The sequence below is a fragment of the Labeo rohita genome, chromosome 24, assembly GCF_022985175.1.
Source record: "Labeo rohita strain BAU-BD-2019 chromosome 24, IGBB_LRoh.1.0, whole genome shotgun sequence".
Lineage (NCBI taxonomy): Eukaryota > Metazoa > Chordata > Actinopteri > Cypriniformes > Cyprinidae > Labeo > Labeo rohita.
In genome coordinates, this window is record NC_066892.1 from 3570684 (window position 1) to 3588878 (window position 18195).

The window sequence follows — 18195 nt, forward strand, 5'->3', positions numbered from 1 at the left end:
TTATGAAAGTGTTTCCTCATATAAATGTTTATTTAGCTTTTATGTAGTTCTGCTGATTATTATTTAAATCTAATACAAGAACACATGCTCCATATAGTTTTTTAATAAATACACTGAATGTCAGTCCAGGACACATCAACTTCTCTTTTACAGGTTGAACAGAAAAAGACATTGGGAGGGCTTGAACTATAACTGGAGGTCAATACACTTTGCCAATAAAGTCTGGTCAACAAAAACAGCTGAGCTGAACAGATCTTCTCTCAGATAACAACTGATGAACATGGTAAGTATCTTTATCTTGAACCTTTTGTTAGCAAGTGATGTATTACTTTAATACTTAGTAGTAATTGCATGTGATTTAATATTAATAACAATTAAGTGGTAAAGAACTGATCTACTAAACTAGGAGAAATGGCTTTTGTATCTTTCAATAGTTACCAGAGAAATAAATTGCTTTCTTATATATTTGACTATAAATGAATTGTGTTATTTACGACTTTCTGGCAAACATTTAAACAAACATTTTTTCTCACTGTAAAAACATTTAACTGGAACACCATGAAATTTGTTACTTCAACCTATTCTCATGCACAAGGCATCAAAAACTGAAGCATGAAACACAGTCAAACATTGAAGTAGGAACTCCATTGTAGCTTTTTATTTGCCTTATACATCAGATGCATTAAATTCTTTGTTCATTACTAAAAATAATCCTGCTGTTAACACACTCATATCTGAACTCTAGCAGGACGCATTTCACAATCAAACTGTGTATGTTTGACTAAATGTTCATATGTTACGTAACTGGATTCTGATGCAGTTGTGAAATAACCCACACAAATGCAGTTACTGTATTTATCCAGTAGAGCTGTTGTTAACTACTGCTCCAGAGTCTGACTGAAACACTGTTTTTGTACATGTACATGTTATTCTGTTGTATACGACTGGTAGACTGAGACATGTTTTTTCAGTAAAGTTATTCTGTTGTTTGACTGGATGAAAAGTAATAAGGACAACGGAATAGTTCTTTATTCAGAAATTATAAAAATTGTTTTTGTTTAAAACATTTAATGACTTTTCTACATATGTTATTTAGGTGCCCCTGAGTTAAAACTTTTTCTGAAATGTAGTTTAGGGCTTTTAAGCATTAGTCAACTATTAATTGCAATTAATAAATCATATAAATCATAATAAATAAAAACAATTGGTTATTTTCTTTAAAAAAAAAAAAAAAAAACAAAAGTTTAAGTAAAACTTATATTTATAGTTTTAACCTCAAATGCTCATCTTGTCTCCTATCTCATTTTCTCCTCGAGGTTTAAAATCACTGTTTTAACCTTTTTTGTAATGGACATTTGACCTTCTTTGGACTTTCACTTTGTTGTAGGAGAACATGAGATGGGAGTTTTTTTGTGACATGCTCAAATTGTATTGACCCGGAGTTTGCCAGCACATCCTTTTTGCAAGACAAGCATTTTACAAAAAAACAGTATATTGTTGTTACTTGAAAAAAAAAAAATAAACATAATAATCTTTAATAGTTTTGCTAGATAAGACCCTTCTTCCTTGGCTGGAATTGTTTAGAGCCCTTTAAAGCTGCATTTTGGAAGTTCAAACTTGGGGGCACCATAGAATCCACTAATTTGGTCTTCTCCTTGAAATGTTTTCCTTAAGAAAGCCCTAAATTTCTTTACTTTTGAAGAAAGACCTGAACATCTTGGATGACAAATTTCTGTACATTTGTTCTGGATGTGAACTTCTCCTTTAAACAAACTTGTTTAAACAACTGTTAAACAATGCAATCATTTTCCCACTGTATTCTTCTTGCTCTTTTTTTTTTCATTCAGACCTGCATCAAGATGTTGGCACAAGTGCTTTTATTTTTCTGTCTGCTGTCTCTGACACCAGCGGTTACCGCAGGTACCACATTTTTCATTAACAGCTCACATAGATTATTGTGGGTGGTATTTTTTTCTAAGCATTTTTTTTTTTTTTTTTTTTTTTTTTAGGTCTTGCAGTGGGACTTGGTGGTAAAATTCTTCTGTTTCCAACTGAGACCAACTCCACTTATGTTAAACTCATTCCTGAAAAGTCACTGAGTCTCTCAGAATTTACTCTCTGCATGCGTGTCGCAACAGAGCTCCAGGGCGCGAGAGGAGATCATTCTGTTCGCCTACCGCACACAGAACCATGACGAGCTCAATGTGTGGAGAGAAAATGACGGCCGTTTGTCTTTGTATTTACAGTCCAGCAGCAATGGAGCCCTTTTCTACCTGCCTCCTCTCTCCACCTTCCAGACCCACCTGTGCATCACCTGGGACTCTGCGACTGGTCTTACTGCCTTCTGGGTGGATGGACGTCGCAGTGTGTCCCAACTTTATAGAAAAGATCACTCAATCAATCCTGGCGGCACCATCCTGCTTGGCCAGGATCCTGATAATTATTTGGGTAGCTTTCAAGCAAGTCAGAGCTTTGTGGGAGAAATTACAGATGTGCACATGTGGGATCATGTTCTATCTGCCACTGAGATTAAGGCGGTTTATTCAAACCAGGAACCTTATGTGCCCAAGGGAAACGTGATTAACTGGAACACTGTTAAACATGAGATTATTGGAGATGTTCTAGCTGTGAAAAAGAATTGATTGTGATCAGTTGTAACATCACATACACAGTGCACAAAGTGTTTAAGGCCAAACAATAAATTTGAGTATTACAACTGAGGTGTGTGTTCATCATTTGGAAGAGTGACTATTGAAAGTTTTTACTGAAGCACCTGTGTATGACTTTTGGTGGATGTGGTTAATGTGCAGATTATTTGATAAGTATTTTGCAAACAAAACTATTTGAAAATAAATACAGTTGAGGTCAAACGTTTACATAAACCTTGCAGAATCTGCAAAATGTTAGTTATTTTACCAATATAAGAGGCATCATACAAAATGCATGTTATTTTTTATTTATTTATTCTGAATAATATATTTCACATAAAACATGTTTACACATAGTCCACAAGAGAAAATAGTAGTTGTATTTATAAAAATGACGTGTTCAAAAGTTTACATATGCTTCATTCTTAATACTGAGTTGTTTCCACAGCTGTATTTTTTGTTTAGTGATGTTCATGAGTCCCTTGTTTGTCCTGACCAGTTAAACTGCCTGCTGTTCTTCAGAAAAATCTTTCAGGTCTCACAAATTCTTTGGTTTTCCAGCATTTTTGTGTATTTGAACCCTTTCCAACTATGACTGTATGATTTTAAGATCCATCTTTTCACACTGAGGACAACTGAGGGACTCATATGCAACTATTACAGAAGGTTCAAACACTCACTGATGCTCCAGAAGGAAAAACGATGCATTAAGGGGGGTGAAAACTTTTGGAATTTGAAGATCAGCGTAAATTTGACTTTTTTTTTCTTCTGGGAAACATGTAAGTATTTTCTGTAGCTTCTGGAGGGCAGCACTAAATGAAAACAATATGATATTTAGGCAAAATAAGAAAAATGTACACATCTTCATTCTGTTCAAGTTTTCACCCCCAGCTCTTAATGCATCGTTTTTCCTACTGGAGCACCAGTGGGAATTTGAACCTTCTGGAGTAGTTGCATATGAGTCCCTCAGTTGTCCTCCGTGTGAAAAGATGGATGTCAAAATCATACAATCATAGTTGGAAAGGGTTTAAATACACAAAAATGCTGAAAAACCAAAATATTTGTGGGACCTGAAGGATTTTTCTGAAGATTAACGGACAGTTTAACTGTTCAGGACAAACAAAGGACTCATGACCAACTATCACTAAAAAAAACAACAACTGTGGATCATTCAGGTAACAAGAGTATTAAGAATTAAGTGTGTAAACTTTTGAATAGGGTCATTTTTATAAATTCAATTATTATTTTCTCTTGTGGACTATATGTAAATGTCTTTTATGTGAAATATCTTATTCAGGTCAGTACTAAATAAAAAATAACATGCATTTTGTATGATCCCTCTTATTTTGATAATATAATTAATATTTTGCAGATTTTGCAGATTCTACAATGTGTGCAAAGTTTTGACAATCAAACCACTAAAATTTAAATGTGATTTGTGGAACATTAACATGAAATTAATGTGAACGTATAATGAAAAATATGAAATCCTGCATCTGATCACCAGTTATGAAAGTGTTTCCTCATATAAATGTTTAACTAGCTTTCATGCAGTTCTGCTGATTATTATTTAAATCTAATACAAGAACACATGCTCCATATAGTCTTTTAATAAATGCACTGAATGTCAGTGCAGGACACATCAACTTCTCTTTTACAGGTTGAACAGAAAAAGACATTGGGAGGGCTTGAACTATAACTGGAGGTCAATACACTTTGCCAATAAAGTCTGGTCAACAAAAACAGCTGAGCTGAACAGATCTTCTCTCAGATAACAACTGATGAACATGGTAGGTATCTTTATCTTGAACCTTTGGTTAGCAAGTGATGTATTACTTTAATACTTAGTAGTAATTACATGTGATTTAATATTAATAACAATTAAGTGGTGAAGAACTGATCTACTAAACTAGGAGAAATGTTTTTGTATCTTTCAATAGTTACCAGCTAGAGAAAGAAATTGCTTTCTTATATATTTGACTATATATGAATTGTATTATTTAAGCTTTTCTGGCAAACATTTAAACAAACATTTTTTCTTACCGTAAAAACGTTTGACTGGAAAACCATGAAATTTGTTACTTCAACCTATTCTCACGCCCAAGGCATCAAAAACTGAAGCATGAAACACAGTCAAACATTGAAGTAGGAACTCCATTGTAGCTTTTCATTTGCCTTATTCATCAGATGCATTAAATTCTTGGTTCATAAATATAAATAATCCTGCTCTGTTAACACACTCATATCTGAACTCTAGCAGGACGCATTTCACAATCAAACTGTGTATGTTTGACTAAATGTTCATATGTCACGTAACTGGATTCTGATGCAGTTGTGAAATTTCCCACACAAACGCAGTTACTGTATTTATCCAGTAGAGCTGTTGTTAAGCTACAGCTCCAGAGTCTGTTTAAAACATTGCCGCACCACTTAATGTACATGTTATGTACATACTTACTCAAATACTGCGTTTTAGGGGCAGACCTAGTGTTATTTTATTTTAGTATGAATTCTATACATGTTCCATGTAGTTTATGAAGTTCTGAGCTCAACCCCCAATGCATTTAAATAATATAGCATTTCCTGATTTTGACCATCTAGGATGTGAACAGCTGAGCTTGACTGATCTTCTTTCCAGGGTTGCCAGGTTTTCAAAACAAAACCCACCCAATTGCTACTTAAAACTAGTCAAATCACATTTTGAAGGGGGTCTCCTGTTAAAAATCGCATTTTGGGGGATAAAATACACTTTTTTTTTTTTTTTTGTCAGGGTTCCCCTGCTAACTTCGCATTTCATATTTTTTCATTACTGGGGTCGCTTCAACCCGCAGACATAACAAACTACACTTTACAAGTAGCCCAATTCCACGGGAAAACCGGGAATACTTTAATACATCTTTTAAAAAGTGATGTTGTACATTCAAGCTTAATTAAATATGATTTAATAAAAAAAACTAAGTAATGAAAAGGTGATCTAATGAACTAATGTGGTCTCTCGTTGCATTAATTAAACATAAAGTTCACTTTCAGAACAAAAATTTACAGGTAATTTACTCACCCTCTTGTCTTGGCATTCTTTATTCAGACATAAAGAAATTATGTTTCAGGATTTTTCTCCATATAGTGGACTTCTATGGTGCCCCCGAGTTGGAACTTCCAAAATGTAGTTTAAATGCAGCTTCAAAGAGCTCTAAATGATCCCAGCCAAGGAAGAAGGGTCTTATCTAGCAAAACATTTGGTCATTTAGCTCTGCGATGCGCATGTGTACTGTGTGTAATCCGGGTAAATACAGTTAGGGTAAGGCAAGGCAAGGCAAGGCAAGTGTATTTATATAGCACATTTCATACACAAAGGTAATTCAAAGTGCTTTACATAAAAGGAAGTAGAATAATCATAAAAAACAATATTATATTAAAACAATAATAAAAACAATAATCACGAAGAAAAGGAAGTAGAACAATCATAAAAGCAATGATCACAACAACAAAACAAAAAATGTAAAATGTAAAAACTGATTAAAAATAAATTTAAGACAGTTAAAAACAGAAAATGATTATACATAGTGCAATCTGTTCGGACGAAGCACAGTGCTCATTCAGTAAATGCACAGCTAAACAGATGAGTTTTGAGTCTAGATTTAAATGTAACTAATGTTTTAGCACATTTGATCTCTTCTGGAAGCTGGTTCCAACTGCGTGCAGCGTAATGGCTAAAAGCGGATTCCCCTTGTTTTGTGTGAACTCTTGGTATTTCTAACTGACTTGATCCTAATGATCTGAGTGGTCTGTTAGGCTTATATTCAGTGAGCATATCAGCAATGTATTTAGGTCCTAGGCCATTGAGTGATTTATAAATGAGTAAAAGTACTTTAAAATCAATTCTAAATAGAACTGGAAGCCAGTGTAGGGACCTGAGGACCGGTGTGATATGCTCCGATTTTCTGGTTCTAGTCAGAATCCTGGCAGCAGCGTTCTGGATGAGCTGCAGCTGTCTAATGGTTTTCTTGGGAAGGCCAGTGAGGAGACCATTACAATAATCCACCCTGCTTGTGATAAAGGCATGAACAAGTTTCTCCAAGTCTTGACTGGAAACAAAACATCTAATTCTTGCAATGTTTTTGAGATGATAGTATGCTGATTTAGTTACTGCTTTGACATGACTACTGAAACTAAGGTCTGACTCCAGAATCACAACAAGATTCCTGACCTGGTTTTTAGTTGTTTGACCCCTAGCATCAAGATATGCATTCACCTTAAGAACTTCCTCTTTGCTTCCGAATGCAATGACTTCAGTTTTCTCCTTGTTTAACTGAAGGAAGTTCTGGCACATCCAACTGTTAATTTCATCAATGCATTGGCAGAGGGAATCAATGGGGCTGTAGTCATTTGGCGATAAGGCTAGGTAAATCTGGGTATCATCAGCATAGCTGTGATAGGCAATTTGGTTCTTTCTCATTATTTGACTTAGTGGGAGCATATACAGGCTAAACAAGAGTGGCGCAAGAATTGAGCCTTGAGGGACTCCGCATGTCATAGACGTCCACTTAGACTTATGCTCTCCTATACTCACATAATAACCTCTCCCTTCTAAGTATGACCTGAACCAATTGAGAGCCATCCCAGAAAGCCCGACCCAGTTTTCCAGTCTCTCTAGAAGAATGTTATGATCGACAGTATCAAATGCAGCACTAAGATCTAGTAGTACCAGCACTGATATTTTGCAAGAGTCAGAATTTAAGTGAATATCATTTATAATCTTAATGAGCGCCGTCTCTGTGCTGTGATGTGGTCGGAAGCCAGATTGAAAATTGTCCAGGTATCCGTTTGAGTTTAAGTAGTTGTTCAACTGATTGAAAACTACCTTTTCAATAATCTTGCCTATAAAAGGAAGATTAGATATTGGTCTATAGTTGCTCAATATGGTGTTATCAAGATTGCTCTTTTTCAGAAGGGGCTTAACAACTGCAGTTTTCAGGGAGTTTGGAAAAGTCCCAGAAAGAAGTGAGGTGTTTACCACTTCTAAGAGATCTGCTTCTAAACAGTTAAACACACTTTTGAAAAAAGATGTTGGAAGTGTGTCAAGGTTGCAGGTTGAGGATTTAAGGTGCTGTACTATTTCTTCCAAAGTTTTGCTATCAATTGCTTCAAAAACAGACAAAGTGACTGCTTTTTGAAATTGCGGTCGTATCTGTCTAACCTCTGCATAACTTGAGAATGTGCTAATCACCTTTCTGATATTAATGATCTTCTCTGAAAAGAAGGAAGCAAACTCATTGCATTTGCTGTCAGAGCAACATTTCACTGGGAATCTGACTTGGGGGGTTTGTTAGTCTCTCAACAGTAGCAAAAAGAGTACGAGTGTTGTTTAGGTTACTGTTTATAAGGTTTGAGAAGGACTTCTGTCTTGCTGTGGCTAGTTCTACATTGAAAGCATGAAGGCTGTCTTTATAGATGCTATTGTGAATTTCAAGTTTTGTCTTCCGCCACATCCGCTCAGCTTTTCTGCATTGTCTTTTCATACTCTGTACTGCTGTTGATTTTCTCCAACATGATTTTTGTCTGCCAGTCATCTTACTGACTTTCACTGGTGCAATGTCATCAATGACATTCTTAACTTTTGACGGATCTAGATTCAGTGGTAGCAGAGATCAGTATATCAAAGAAAATACAGAAGTGATCAGATAGTGCTACGTCCTTAATGACAATGGATGAAATGTTTAGACCCTTGCTAATGAGTAAATCAAGAGTGTGTCCACGACTGTGTGTGGGTCCATGCACATGCTGAATCAGGTCAAAAGTGTTTAAAATGGTTATAATTTCTTTTGTAGTTTTGATTTCTGCATTTTCTATGTGAAAATTAAAATCCCCTGCAATAGCAAAACAGTCAAACTCTGAGGAAATCATTGATAACAGTTCTGTGAACTCTTCAACAAAGGCTGGAGAGTATTTTGGAGGCCTGTAAATATTGATAAATAGAACTCGTGGAGCACCTTTCAGCACAATCCCAAGATATTCAAAAGACAAGTACTGACCAAATGACACTTGCTTACATTGATAGACATCTTTAAATAGAGCAGCTACACCTCCACCTCTCCTAACAGCTCTGCAGACACTCATGAAAGTAAAATTAGGAGGGGCTGTTTCATTGAGGACTGTTGCACTGCAGCTGTCTTTAAGCCATGTTTCAGTTAGAAACATAAAATCCAGGTTGTATGTGGTTATTAAGTCATTGATCAGAAATGATTTATTTTTTAGTGAGCAAATGGTTAAAAATGCTAACTTGATGCCATTACTTTTTGTCTCTAGAGCAGTCTTAGTTTGATACCTAATGGGCGCAGATTAGATGGGTCAGCTGAACGGCTTGAGAAGGCCTTAGACTTTCTATCACGTGATAACACAGAGATAGAGAAAGCTACAGGCACACTGGGTTCCCCTATGTCGAAAAACTCCCATCTCATTTCCTCCTCCAACTTTAAAATTAATCATCACCATTTTACCTTTTTTTGTAAAGGACATGTGACCTTCTTTGGACTTTCACTTTGTAAGCTGGAGGAGAACATAAGATTTTTAACCTACCCTAATTGTACTGACCCGGAGTTTGCTAGATAAAACCCTTCTTCCTCAGCTGGGATCGTTTAGAGCCCTTTAAAGCTGCATTTTGGAAGTTCAAACTTGGGGGCACCATAGAAGTCCACTATATGGAGAGAAATCCTGAAATGTTTTCTTCAAGAAACATTCTTTCTTCAGTCGTAAAGAAATTAAGACATGAACATCTTGTATGACAAGAGGGTGAGTAAATTATCTGTAAATTTTTGTTCTGGAAGTGAACTTCTACTTTAAACAACTGTTAAACAATGCAATCATTTTCTCACTGTATTCTTCTTGCTCTTTTTTTTTTCATTCAGACCTGCATCAAGATGTTGGCACAAGTGCTTTTATTTTTCTGTCTGCTGTATCTGACACCAGCGGTTACCACAGGTACCACATTTTTCATTAACACATCACATGGATTATTATGGGGTGGTATTTTTCCTCATGTCTTTTTTTATGTCTTGCAGTGGGACTTAGTGGTGGAGTTCTTCTGTTTCCAACCGAGACTGACTCGAGTTATGTTAAACTCATTCCTGAAAAGCCACTGAGTCTTTCAGCATTTACACTGTGCATGCGTGTCGCGACAGAGCTCCAGGGTGAGAGGGAGATCATTCTTTTCGCCTACCGCACACATGCCTATGACGAGCTAAACGTGTGGAGAGAGAAAGATGGCCATTTGTCCTTTTACCTCAGTGGTGGAGGAGCACTTTTCCATCTGCCTCCTCTCTCTACCTTCCAGACCCACCTGTGCATCACCTGGGATTCTGCGACTGGTCTTGCTGCCTTCTGGGTGGACGGACGTCGTAGTGTGTCCCAGCTTTATAGAAAAGGACACACAATCCGTCCTGGCGGCACCGTCCTGCTTGGCCAGGATCCTGATAATTATGTGGGTGGTTTTGAAGCAAGTCAGAGCTTTGTGGGAGAAATTACAGATGTGCACATGTGGGATCATGTTCTCTCTGCCACCGAGATCAAGGGGGTTTATTCAAACCAGGAACCTTATGTGCCCAAGGGAAACGTGATTAACTGGAACACCGTTAAATATGAGATTAATGGAGAGCTGTGAAAAAGAACTGATTGTGATCAGTTATAATATCACATATACAGTGCACAAAGCATTTAAGGCTAAACAATAAATTTGAGTATTACGACTGAAGTGTGTGTTCATTATTTGGAAGAGCGACTATTGAAAGTTTTTACTGAAGCATCTGTGTATGACTATTTGATGAGTATTTTGCAAACAAAACTATTTGAAAATAAATACAGTTGAGGTCAAAAGTTTACATAAACCTTGCAGAATATAAGAGGGATCATACAAAATGAATGTTATGTATTTTTTTATTTATTCTGAATAAGATATTTCACATAAACGTGGTTTACATATAGTCCACAAAAGAAAACAGTAGTTGAATTTATAAAAATGACATGTTCAAAAGTTTACATACACTTGATTCTTAATACTGTGTTGTTACCTGAATGATCCACAGCTGTATTTTGTATTTTGTCTTGAACAGTTAAACTGCCCGCTGTTCTTCAGAAAAATCTTTCAGGTCTCACAAATTTTTTGGTTTTCCAGCATGTGTATTTGAACCCTTTCCAACAATGACTGTATGATTTTGAGATTCATCTTTTCACACTGAGGACAACTGAGGGACTCATATGCAACTATTACAGAAGGTTCAAACACTCACTGATGCTCCAGAAGGAAAAACGATGCATTAAGGGGGGTGAAAACTTTTGGAATTTGAAGATCGGGGTAAATTTGACTTTTTTTTTGTCTTCTGGGAAACATGTAAGTATCTTCTGTAGCTTCTGAAGGGCAGCACTAAATGAAAAAAAATATATTTAGGCAAAATAAGAAAAATGTACACATCTTCATTCTGTTCAAAAGTTTTCACCCCCGGCTCTTAATGCATTGTGGTTCTTTCTGAAGCATCAGTGAGCGTTTGAACCTTCTGTAATAGTTGCATATGAGTCCCTCAGTTGTCCGCAGTGTGAAAAGATGGATCTCAAAATCATACAGTCACTCTTGGAAAGAGTTCAAATACACAAAAAGGCTAAAAACAAAAAAACAAAAACAAAGAATTTTTGGGTACCTGAAGGATTTTTCTGAAGATTAACAGACAGTTTAACTGATCAGGACAAACAAGGGACTGATGAACAACTATCACTAAACAAAAAAACACAGCTGTGGATCATTCAGGTAACAACAGTATTAAGAATCAATTGTATGTGACCTGAACGGGTTCATTTTTATAAACTCAACATAACATTTGGCAGATTCTGCAAGGTATATGTAAACGTTTGACCTCAACTGTAAATAAATAATAATTTCATGAAGTCATATGACACACATTGACTGCTCCTGTGATCTTGCATGGGAAAACAGACCAAAGTCATCTTTTAAAACCAAACAAAACAAAACAAAAAACAATGGTGTCATAAATTTAGCTTGCTCTGTCTACTTGTCTGACATTTGTCATTTGTTTGCATCTGTTCATTTGGTTGACAGAGAAATACAGAGGAAGAGACATTTGAAAACGTCTTTGTGTCTCTTTAATGAGTTTTTGGTCTCATGATCTTGTGAATCCTCACACAGCATCTTTTGTTGGTTTGTCTGATGTCATCACGGTGCAAGGAGGGAAGCGGCTCAGCAGCGTTTCTTTACTCGGAGGCAGAAATAAACACCCTTCTGCTACGCAGTAAGTATTACATTTGTCACAATTTTATTTATATATATTATTATAATTTCAACAATGCATAGTGGTTATTATACCATGCATTATGCTATGCATTATATAATGTATATATTATATACTACTTATTTAGTTTCATTGCTGTACTAGTTTTTATTCATTTTAATTAGCTTTTCTTTTTAAGATTTTTGTTGTTAGTTTTAATGATTTTGTTGACTATAACATTTGTTTCTATTAACATCTATTTCAGTTTTTGTTTTGTTTTTTAGTACCATTTTAATATCTCATTAAACTAAATGAAAATTACAAATGTTGACTTGGCTACTGAAATAATGATTTATGATTTTTTATATATTTTATTTTATTTCAGTTCATTTGGCAACACTTTACGGTTAACATACTTTAGTTAACATGAACTAAAAATGAACAATACTTCTACAGCATTTATCTTTCTTAGTTCATGTTAATTTCTACATTTATTAATGTACTATTAAAATCAAATGTCATGCTTGTTAACATTAGTTAAGAATTAACATGAACTAATGATGAATGACTGTATTTTTTATTAACTAACATTAATAAAGATCGATAAATACTGCAATAAATGTATTATTCATTGTACATATTAGTTAATACTGTACATTAACTAAAATTAACTAAAGGAACCTTATTGTAAAGTGTTACCAAGTGTTATTTCTTTTTTACCAATAAGGCCCACTGCAAGACAAAAGTGTTACCAAGTGTTACCAAGTGTTATTTTATTTATTTTTTAATGGTTTTAATGTTAGTAAACTATAATAATTATGTGGCACAGATATCTTGATTGACAAAGGTTAGGAATTTAGTTCATAAAAAAAGTCGTCTTTCACCAGTATTTATTTATTTATTAGGGCTGTGAAACGATTAATCGCTTACAAAAACGTTTGAGTTATTTCTGAGATACCTAAATGAATGTGTTTGTATTTATATATACATAATAATTACACACAGTACACATTTATTAGGCAAACTCAAACTTTAATCGCTTGACAGCTGAGTGGCTCTAAAAACACTTTGATTATTAAATTTTTTTGTCATCATGACATTTTCAGGACAATTTTTACATTTACTTTGATGAAAAATAAAATACAGGTATAAATCATGTATAAAAAGGGGAATAACTTTCACCTTAAAATAAATGTCATGAAAATATTGCAAAACAAATAAATTAATGAATAAAATCAGTCCTCATACATTTAATCAGTTTATCATAATATCAGCTTAAGTTTTTTTTTTTTTTTTTGACATTTTATTTTATTTCAGCTCATGGTTTAAATTTCAGTAATTGCATAGCACAAATATCCTGATTGACAAAGGTTAGGGATGAAAAAAGTAATCTTTCACCAGTATTTTTTTTATTTGTATTTATTTTGGCATTATATGTGGTTCTAAAATACTTACGTTATTTTAATATTTCATTTGCTCATCATGAGATTTTCAGGACAGATTTTACATTTACTTTCCCATTTTAAAACCAGTATAAATCATGTACAAAAAGGGAATAACTTTCACCTTAAAATAATGCAAATTTGTGAAATGAAAATGCTGCAAAACAAACAAATAAATTAATTAAAGAATAAAATTGTCCTAATACATTTAATCCTAATATGTTTAATCAATTTTTCATAAAATCATTTTAAGTTTTTTTTCTTTTTCTTTTGGATATTTTTTTATTTTATACAGCTTAAGTTAATTTCATTTTTTATGGTTTCAATTTTAGTAACTAATAATTCTGTGGCACAGATATCCTGATTGACAAAGATTAGGGATGGGGGAAAAAATGACATCTTTCACAGTATTTTATTTTATTTTATTTATTTTGCATAGTGGTTCTAAAAATACTATTTATTTATTTATTTATTCATTTTTATGTTAATATTTTTTCATCCATTTTTACCACATTTTTTATATTTACTTTAATGCAAACAAACAAATAAATAAATTAATGAATAAAATTGGTCCTAATATGTTTAATTTATTTTTGGGAAATTATTTTTTGGATGAAATTAGACATTTTGCATTTCACACACTGAAGCATGAAAAATGTAAAATTGGATCATTTACAGGATTATCAAATTAAATCATTAACATGTCAATAACTACTTTATTATTCCACTTCCTTCAGACCTGCAGCAAGATGTTGGTGCCGGTGGTTTTATTTTTCTGTCTGCTCTCTCTAAAACCAGCAGCTACAGAAGGTACATTAAATTAATACAGTAGGAGTTTGTGCTTGTTTTGTGTTTGTTACAGTCCTTTATTTTGTCTTGCAGTGGGTCTTATTGGTAAAGTGCTTCTGTTCCCGTACGAGACTGATTTCAGCTACGTTAAACTCACACCTAAAAAGCCTCTGGGCCTCACAGCGTTCACTCTCTGCATGCGCGTCGCGACGGAGCTCCAGGGCGAGCGGCAGATCATTCTCTTCGCCTACCGGACGCCCGACTTTGACGAGCTCAACGTGTGGAGAGAGAAAGACGGCCGAGTGTCCTTCTACCTCAGCGGCGACGGAGCTTTCTTCCACCTGCCTCCTCTCTCCACCTTCCGGGCTCACCTGTGCCTCACCTGGGCATCGCGCACCGGACTCACGGCATTCTGGGTGGACGGGCGCCGCAGCGCGTTTCAGCTGTATAAACCCGGTCACAGCATCCGTCCGCAGGGAACCGCTCTTCTCGGACAGGATCCCGATAAACACCTGGGGGACTTTGAGGCGGTGCAGAGTTTCGCTGGCGAGCTCACGGACCTGAACATGTGGGACTACATCCTCACCGGAAATCAGATTAAAGCGCTGTATTTGAACCACGCGCAACGCGTGCCGAGAGGAAACGTGTTTGACTGGAACTCCATCGAATATGAGATTAAAGGAAATGTGCTAGTCGTGCAAGATGATTGAAATATTCAAGCACATACAACCGTATCGTCTTTACAGAATATTGTGTTTAATTAGAAATACGCCTACAATGCAAGTAAACATGCTAACATTTCAGCATTACAAAGTAGTTTAAACATATTTGTGACCCTGCACCACAAAACCAGTCATGAGAGTGTTTTTTTATTATTATTTGAGGTTTACACAAAAGCTGAAAGCTAAATAAATAAGCTTTCCATTGACAAATGGTTTGTTAGGATAGGACAATATTTGGAAATATTTTGAAAATATTGAGAAAATCGCCTTTAAAATTGTTCAAATTAAGTTCTTAGCAATGCATATTACTAATCAAAAATTAAGTTTTCATATATTTATGGTAGGACATTTACTAAATATCTTCATGGAACATGATTTTTACTTAAGGCCAGACACAGCAGATGAATAGGGTAAAAAAAAAAAAAAAAACAATATAGTTATTGTCTTACTTAACCATTTGATTGATTACATTGATAATTGCAAACCTTTTTTGTATTTGATGTTTTCTAAAATGTTAGGTTAAATATGCAAATAAGGCATTATTTAATGAAATATGCTAATTTGCCTACATTTCTTATACAAAAATCTAAACATGGTGAAATTCTTATTTATTTATTTTATTTATTATTATTACATATTAGAGTCAAATGTGTTTACAGAGGGAATTTTGGGAATCTTGTTTTTGTCACTTCATAATTTAGAAAATACAGAAAAGACAAAAGATATTTTTTTTTTTTTTCAAAATAGGCCAAAAACATATTGGTGGAAATATATTTATATAAATATGTTTTAAAACATATTTTAGGAAAAACTGGAATAAAAAAATGTATAAGTGCCACTGAAGTGGTGATTTATGGCTCAGTGTAGGAGAAAAAACTCATTTTGAGAAAATAGCCTTTAAAAATATGTACTGTAATTGAAATCTACTGACACAAATAGATAAAGTGCTATAAAAGAAACACTCAACAGTGTCTTTTGGATGGTTTTTTTCCCCTATTCTGAAAAGACACTATTAAAAACAAAAAAACCCAAAATCTCAAAAATCCCAAAATCTGCCTGCAGTGTCTCCCCTTAATATCCTAATGATTTTTGGCATTACAAAAAAATTGAAAATTTTGACCCATGTATTGCTGGCTATTGCTACAAATATGCTACTTATGACTGGTTTTGTGGTCCAGGGTTACATTTATTTATTTATTTCACCATAAACTTTGGATAAGAGATAAATCAATGGCTGATAAATGTTATTTAAACATAAAATAATAGATTGATCAATCATAACTCAAATATTAAGCCAAAACATTACATTTTAGGCACGCTGTACTTGTAACAGGTTATTTATGTCAGTAACAGCTTTATTCTTTACCTGTTCGGAAAACTGACTAAAGCACCTGCTAAGAGCTTTGATCAAATGTATATGGATCAATCTGTCTGTATTTAAAAAAGATGTAATAAAGTAGTTTGATGTGAGTTTCTGCTGCACTTCCTCCATGTGGCCACAAGAGAGAAGCACCACAACAGTTCTGAATTACATGCAACTCAATAGGACTGCATCCACATTATTTTAAAAAGTGGAAGTAAGCTATTTTCTTTTAATGTGCCAGACTTATGATTTATTAGCTGCTGTAAATTTTACTGGTCTGACTTCCGGTTTCATCCGTGTACAGCGATTTAGCTGAACAAAACAGCTTGTTTTGCTGCCTAATATACCAAATTGACGTGTCTTACCATATTATTTTAACTTATTATCATAATTATGAGCACACTGGTTTGTAGCGCAAACAGTTTTACCGTTTACTGCACGCTATAGCGGCTAATGAACCGGAAGTCTCGCCCATAGGCTTACTTACTATTTGCGCAACAAGTGGGTTTATGATTGTTACTAAATTAAAATGATATAGTAACAAATATATCACAAAAGATAAATATGTTGTTAACATTATCATGCAGCATAACGGGATATTTTTGCACATGTAAAATAAGGTAAAGCAGTGACACCGGAAGCCTCGCACATTCAAAGTACTTCAAAGTAACATATATTTGGGTTTTTCTGATTTCAGACTTAGCCTATAGCTAAAAACAACATAAAACTTATACGTATATATATATAAGTATAAAGTATGATATACAACCAAATCTTTACACTGTGTAGAAAGTATGTAAACAAACACTCAAAATGCAATAACATATTGCTTTAGGTTTCTATTATTAATCCTTAATTAAAATACCATGACTTGTTTAGTAATTTGTAATTAATAATGTCGGTATTTAATATGCAGGACACAAAGGGGCAAAACTTTAGGGCACTAAAACTAAATAACAGCATTTGCTCATTGAGAATCATATCATGAACTTTAAAAACAGCTGCGTGACTCTGAGGCATCGATAAGATGTGCATTATTTTGTATGTCTGTCGCCAGGGTTTAAATAATGATGTGTTGAAACATGATTGATTATATACCGAGATGTTATTTCCATTCATGACACATAAGCTGCAGAATTGGATGAATTTAGATTAACAGAGCCACTGTTTGACAGTTATTCCAATGACTGGAATCCAGTTTGTTAACCATTTTTAACACGTCAGCCTTTTCTTAGGGTTTTGTCCATAGTTTTGTTCAGTGGAGTTAAACAGGCCTGTAAATGTGAGGAGCTTTTTGCTGCACACTAGGTGGCGTCATAGAGATGCACTTTAAGAAAAAGTTTACGTCTGGCCTTCTCATACACTGCCAGTCAAAAGTTTTTAAATGTAAGATTTCTTTTTTTTTTTAAGAAAAAACAAGCTCACCAAGCCTGCATTTATTTTATCCTAAGTACAGCAAAAACAGTACAATTCTGAAATATTTTTACTATTTAAAAGAACTGTTTTCTATTTTAAGATATTTTTAAATATTTATCCCTGTGATTTCAAAGTTAATTTTTAGCATGGTGAGCAGAAGGGACTTCTTAAAAAAAAAAAAAAAAAATAAAAAATCTTACTGTTCAAAATGTAAACGCTAATATAATTAATAGTGAGCACTTATTTCAATTAAAATTAAAATAATGCGTTTATAAGAGGGCCACAAAAAATAAAAAATAAATAAATAAAAAGAGACAATCTGTGCCATGTTAATGGTAATATCTGCTACTCGCTTTATTTTTAACATAAATTGAATATATGTGAGACTTCCGTTGTCATACGCTTTGCTTTTTCTGCCAAATATATGTTGTAAATATATGCTAAATATATGCTGTAAACAGTGAAGCAAACTTGAAGTGATTTCAAACTTCATATACCAAAATGTTTTTTCAGGGACAATATAAAAATATGTATTTTTTTTAT

The 18195-nt window shown here is 34.2% G+C and overlaps 2 protein-coding genes across 3 annotated transcripts; both read left to right on the top strand.

The window, feature by feature from the left end:
- The first annotated feature begins 140 nt into the window (after positions 1-140).
- On the top strand, positions 141-10395 carry LOC127155549 (pentraxin fusion protein-like). Of its 2 annotated transcripts, none has more exons than XM_051097836.1 (3): positions 141-283; positions 9554-9626; positions 9707-10395. In XM_051097836.1, the coding sequence occupies exons 1-3, from the start codon at positions 275-277 to the stop codon at positions 10303-10305; spliced, it is 681 nt and encodes a 226-aa protein (XP_050953793.1). In that variant the 5' UTR covers positions 141-274; the 3' UTR covers positions 10306-10395. The 2 variants fall into 2 exon arrangements, with proteins under 2 accessions (XP_050953793.1, XP_050953794.1); XM_051097837.1 differs by lacking the exon at positions 141-283 and adding an exon at positions 4162-4438.
- Positions 10396-11487: 1092 nt separating this feature from the next.
- Positions 11488-15126, top strand: LOC127155551 (pentraxin fusion protein-like). Its single transcript, XM_051097840.1, has 3 exons — positions 11488-11941; positions 14100-14172; positions 14245-15126. Exons 2-3 carry the CDS (start codon positions 14112-14114, stop codon positions 14859-14861), a joined length of 678 nt encoding a protein of 225 aa, XP_050953797.1. The 5' UTR covers positions 11488-11941; positions 14100-14111; the 3' UTR covers positions 14862-15126.
- The last annotated feature ends 3069 nt before the right edge of the window (positions 15127-18195 follow it).

Coding starts and splice junctions, on each gene's coding strand:
- LOC127155549 (XM_051097836.1), top strand. Junction 9,627..9,706: donor GACACCAGCGGTTACCACAG/GTACCACATTTT, acceptor TATGTCTTGCAG/TGGGACTTAGTGGTGGAGTT.
- LOC127155551 (XM_051097840.1), top strand. CDS start 14,112: ATGTTGGTGCCGGTGGTTTTATTTTTCTGTCTGCTCTCTCTAAAACCA. Junction 14,173..14,244: donor AAAACCAGCAGCTACAGAAG/GTACATTAAATT, acceptor TTTGTCTTGCAG/TGGGTCTTATTGGTAAAGTG.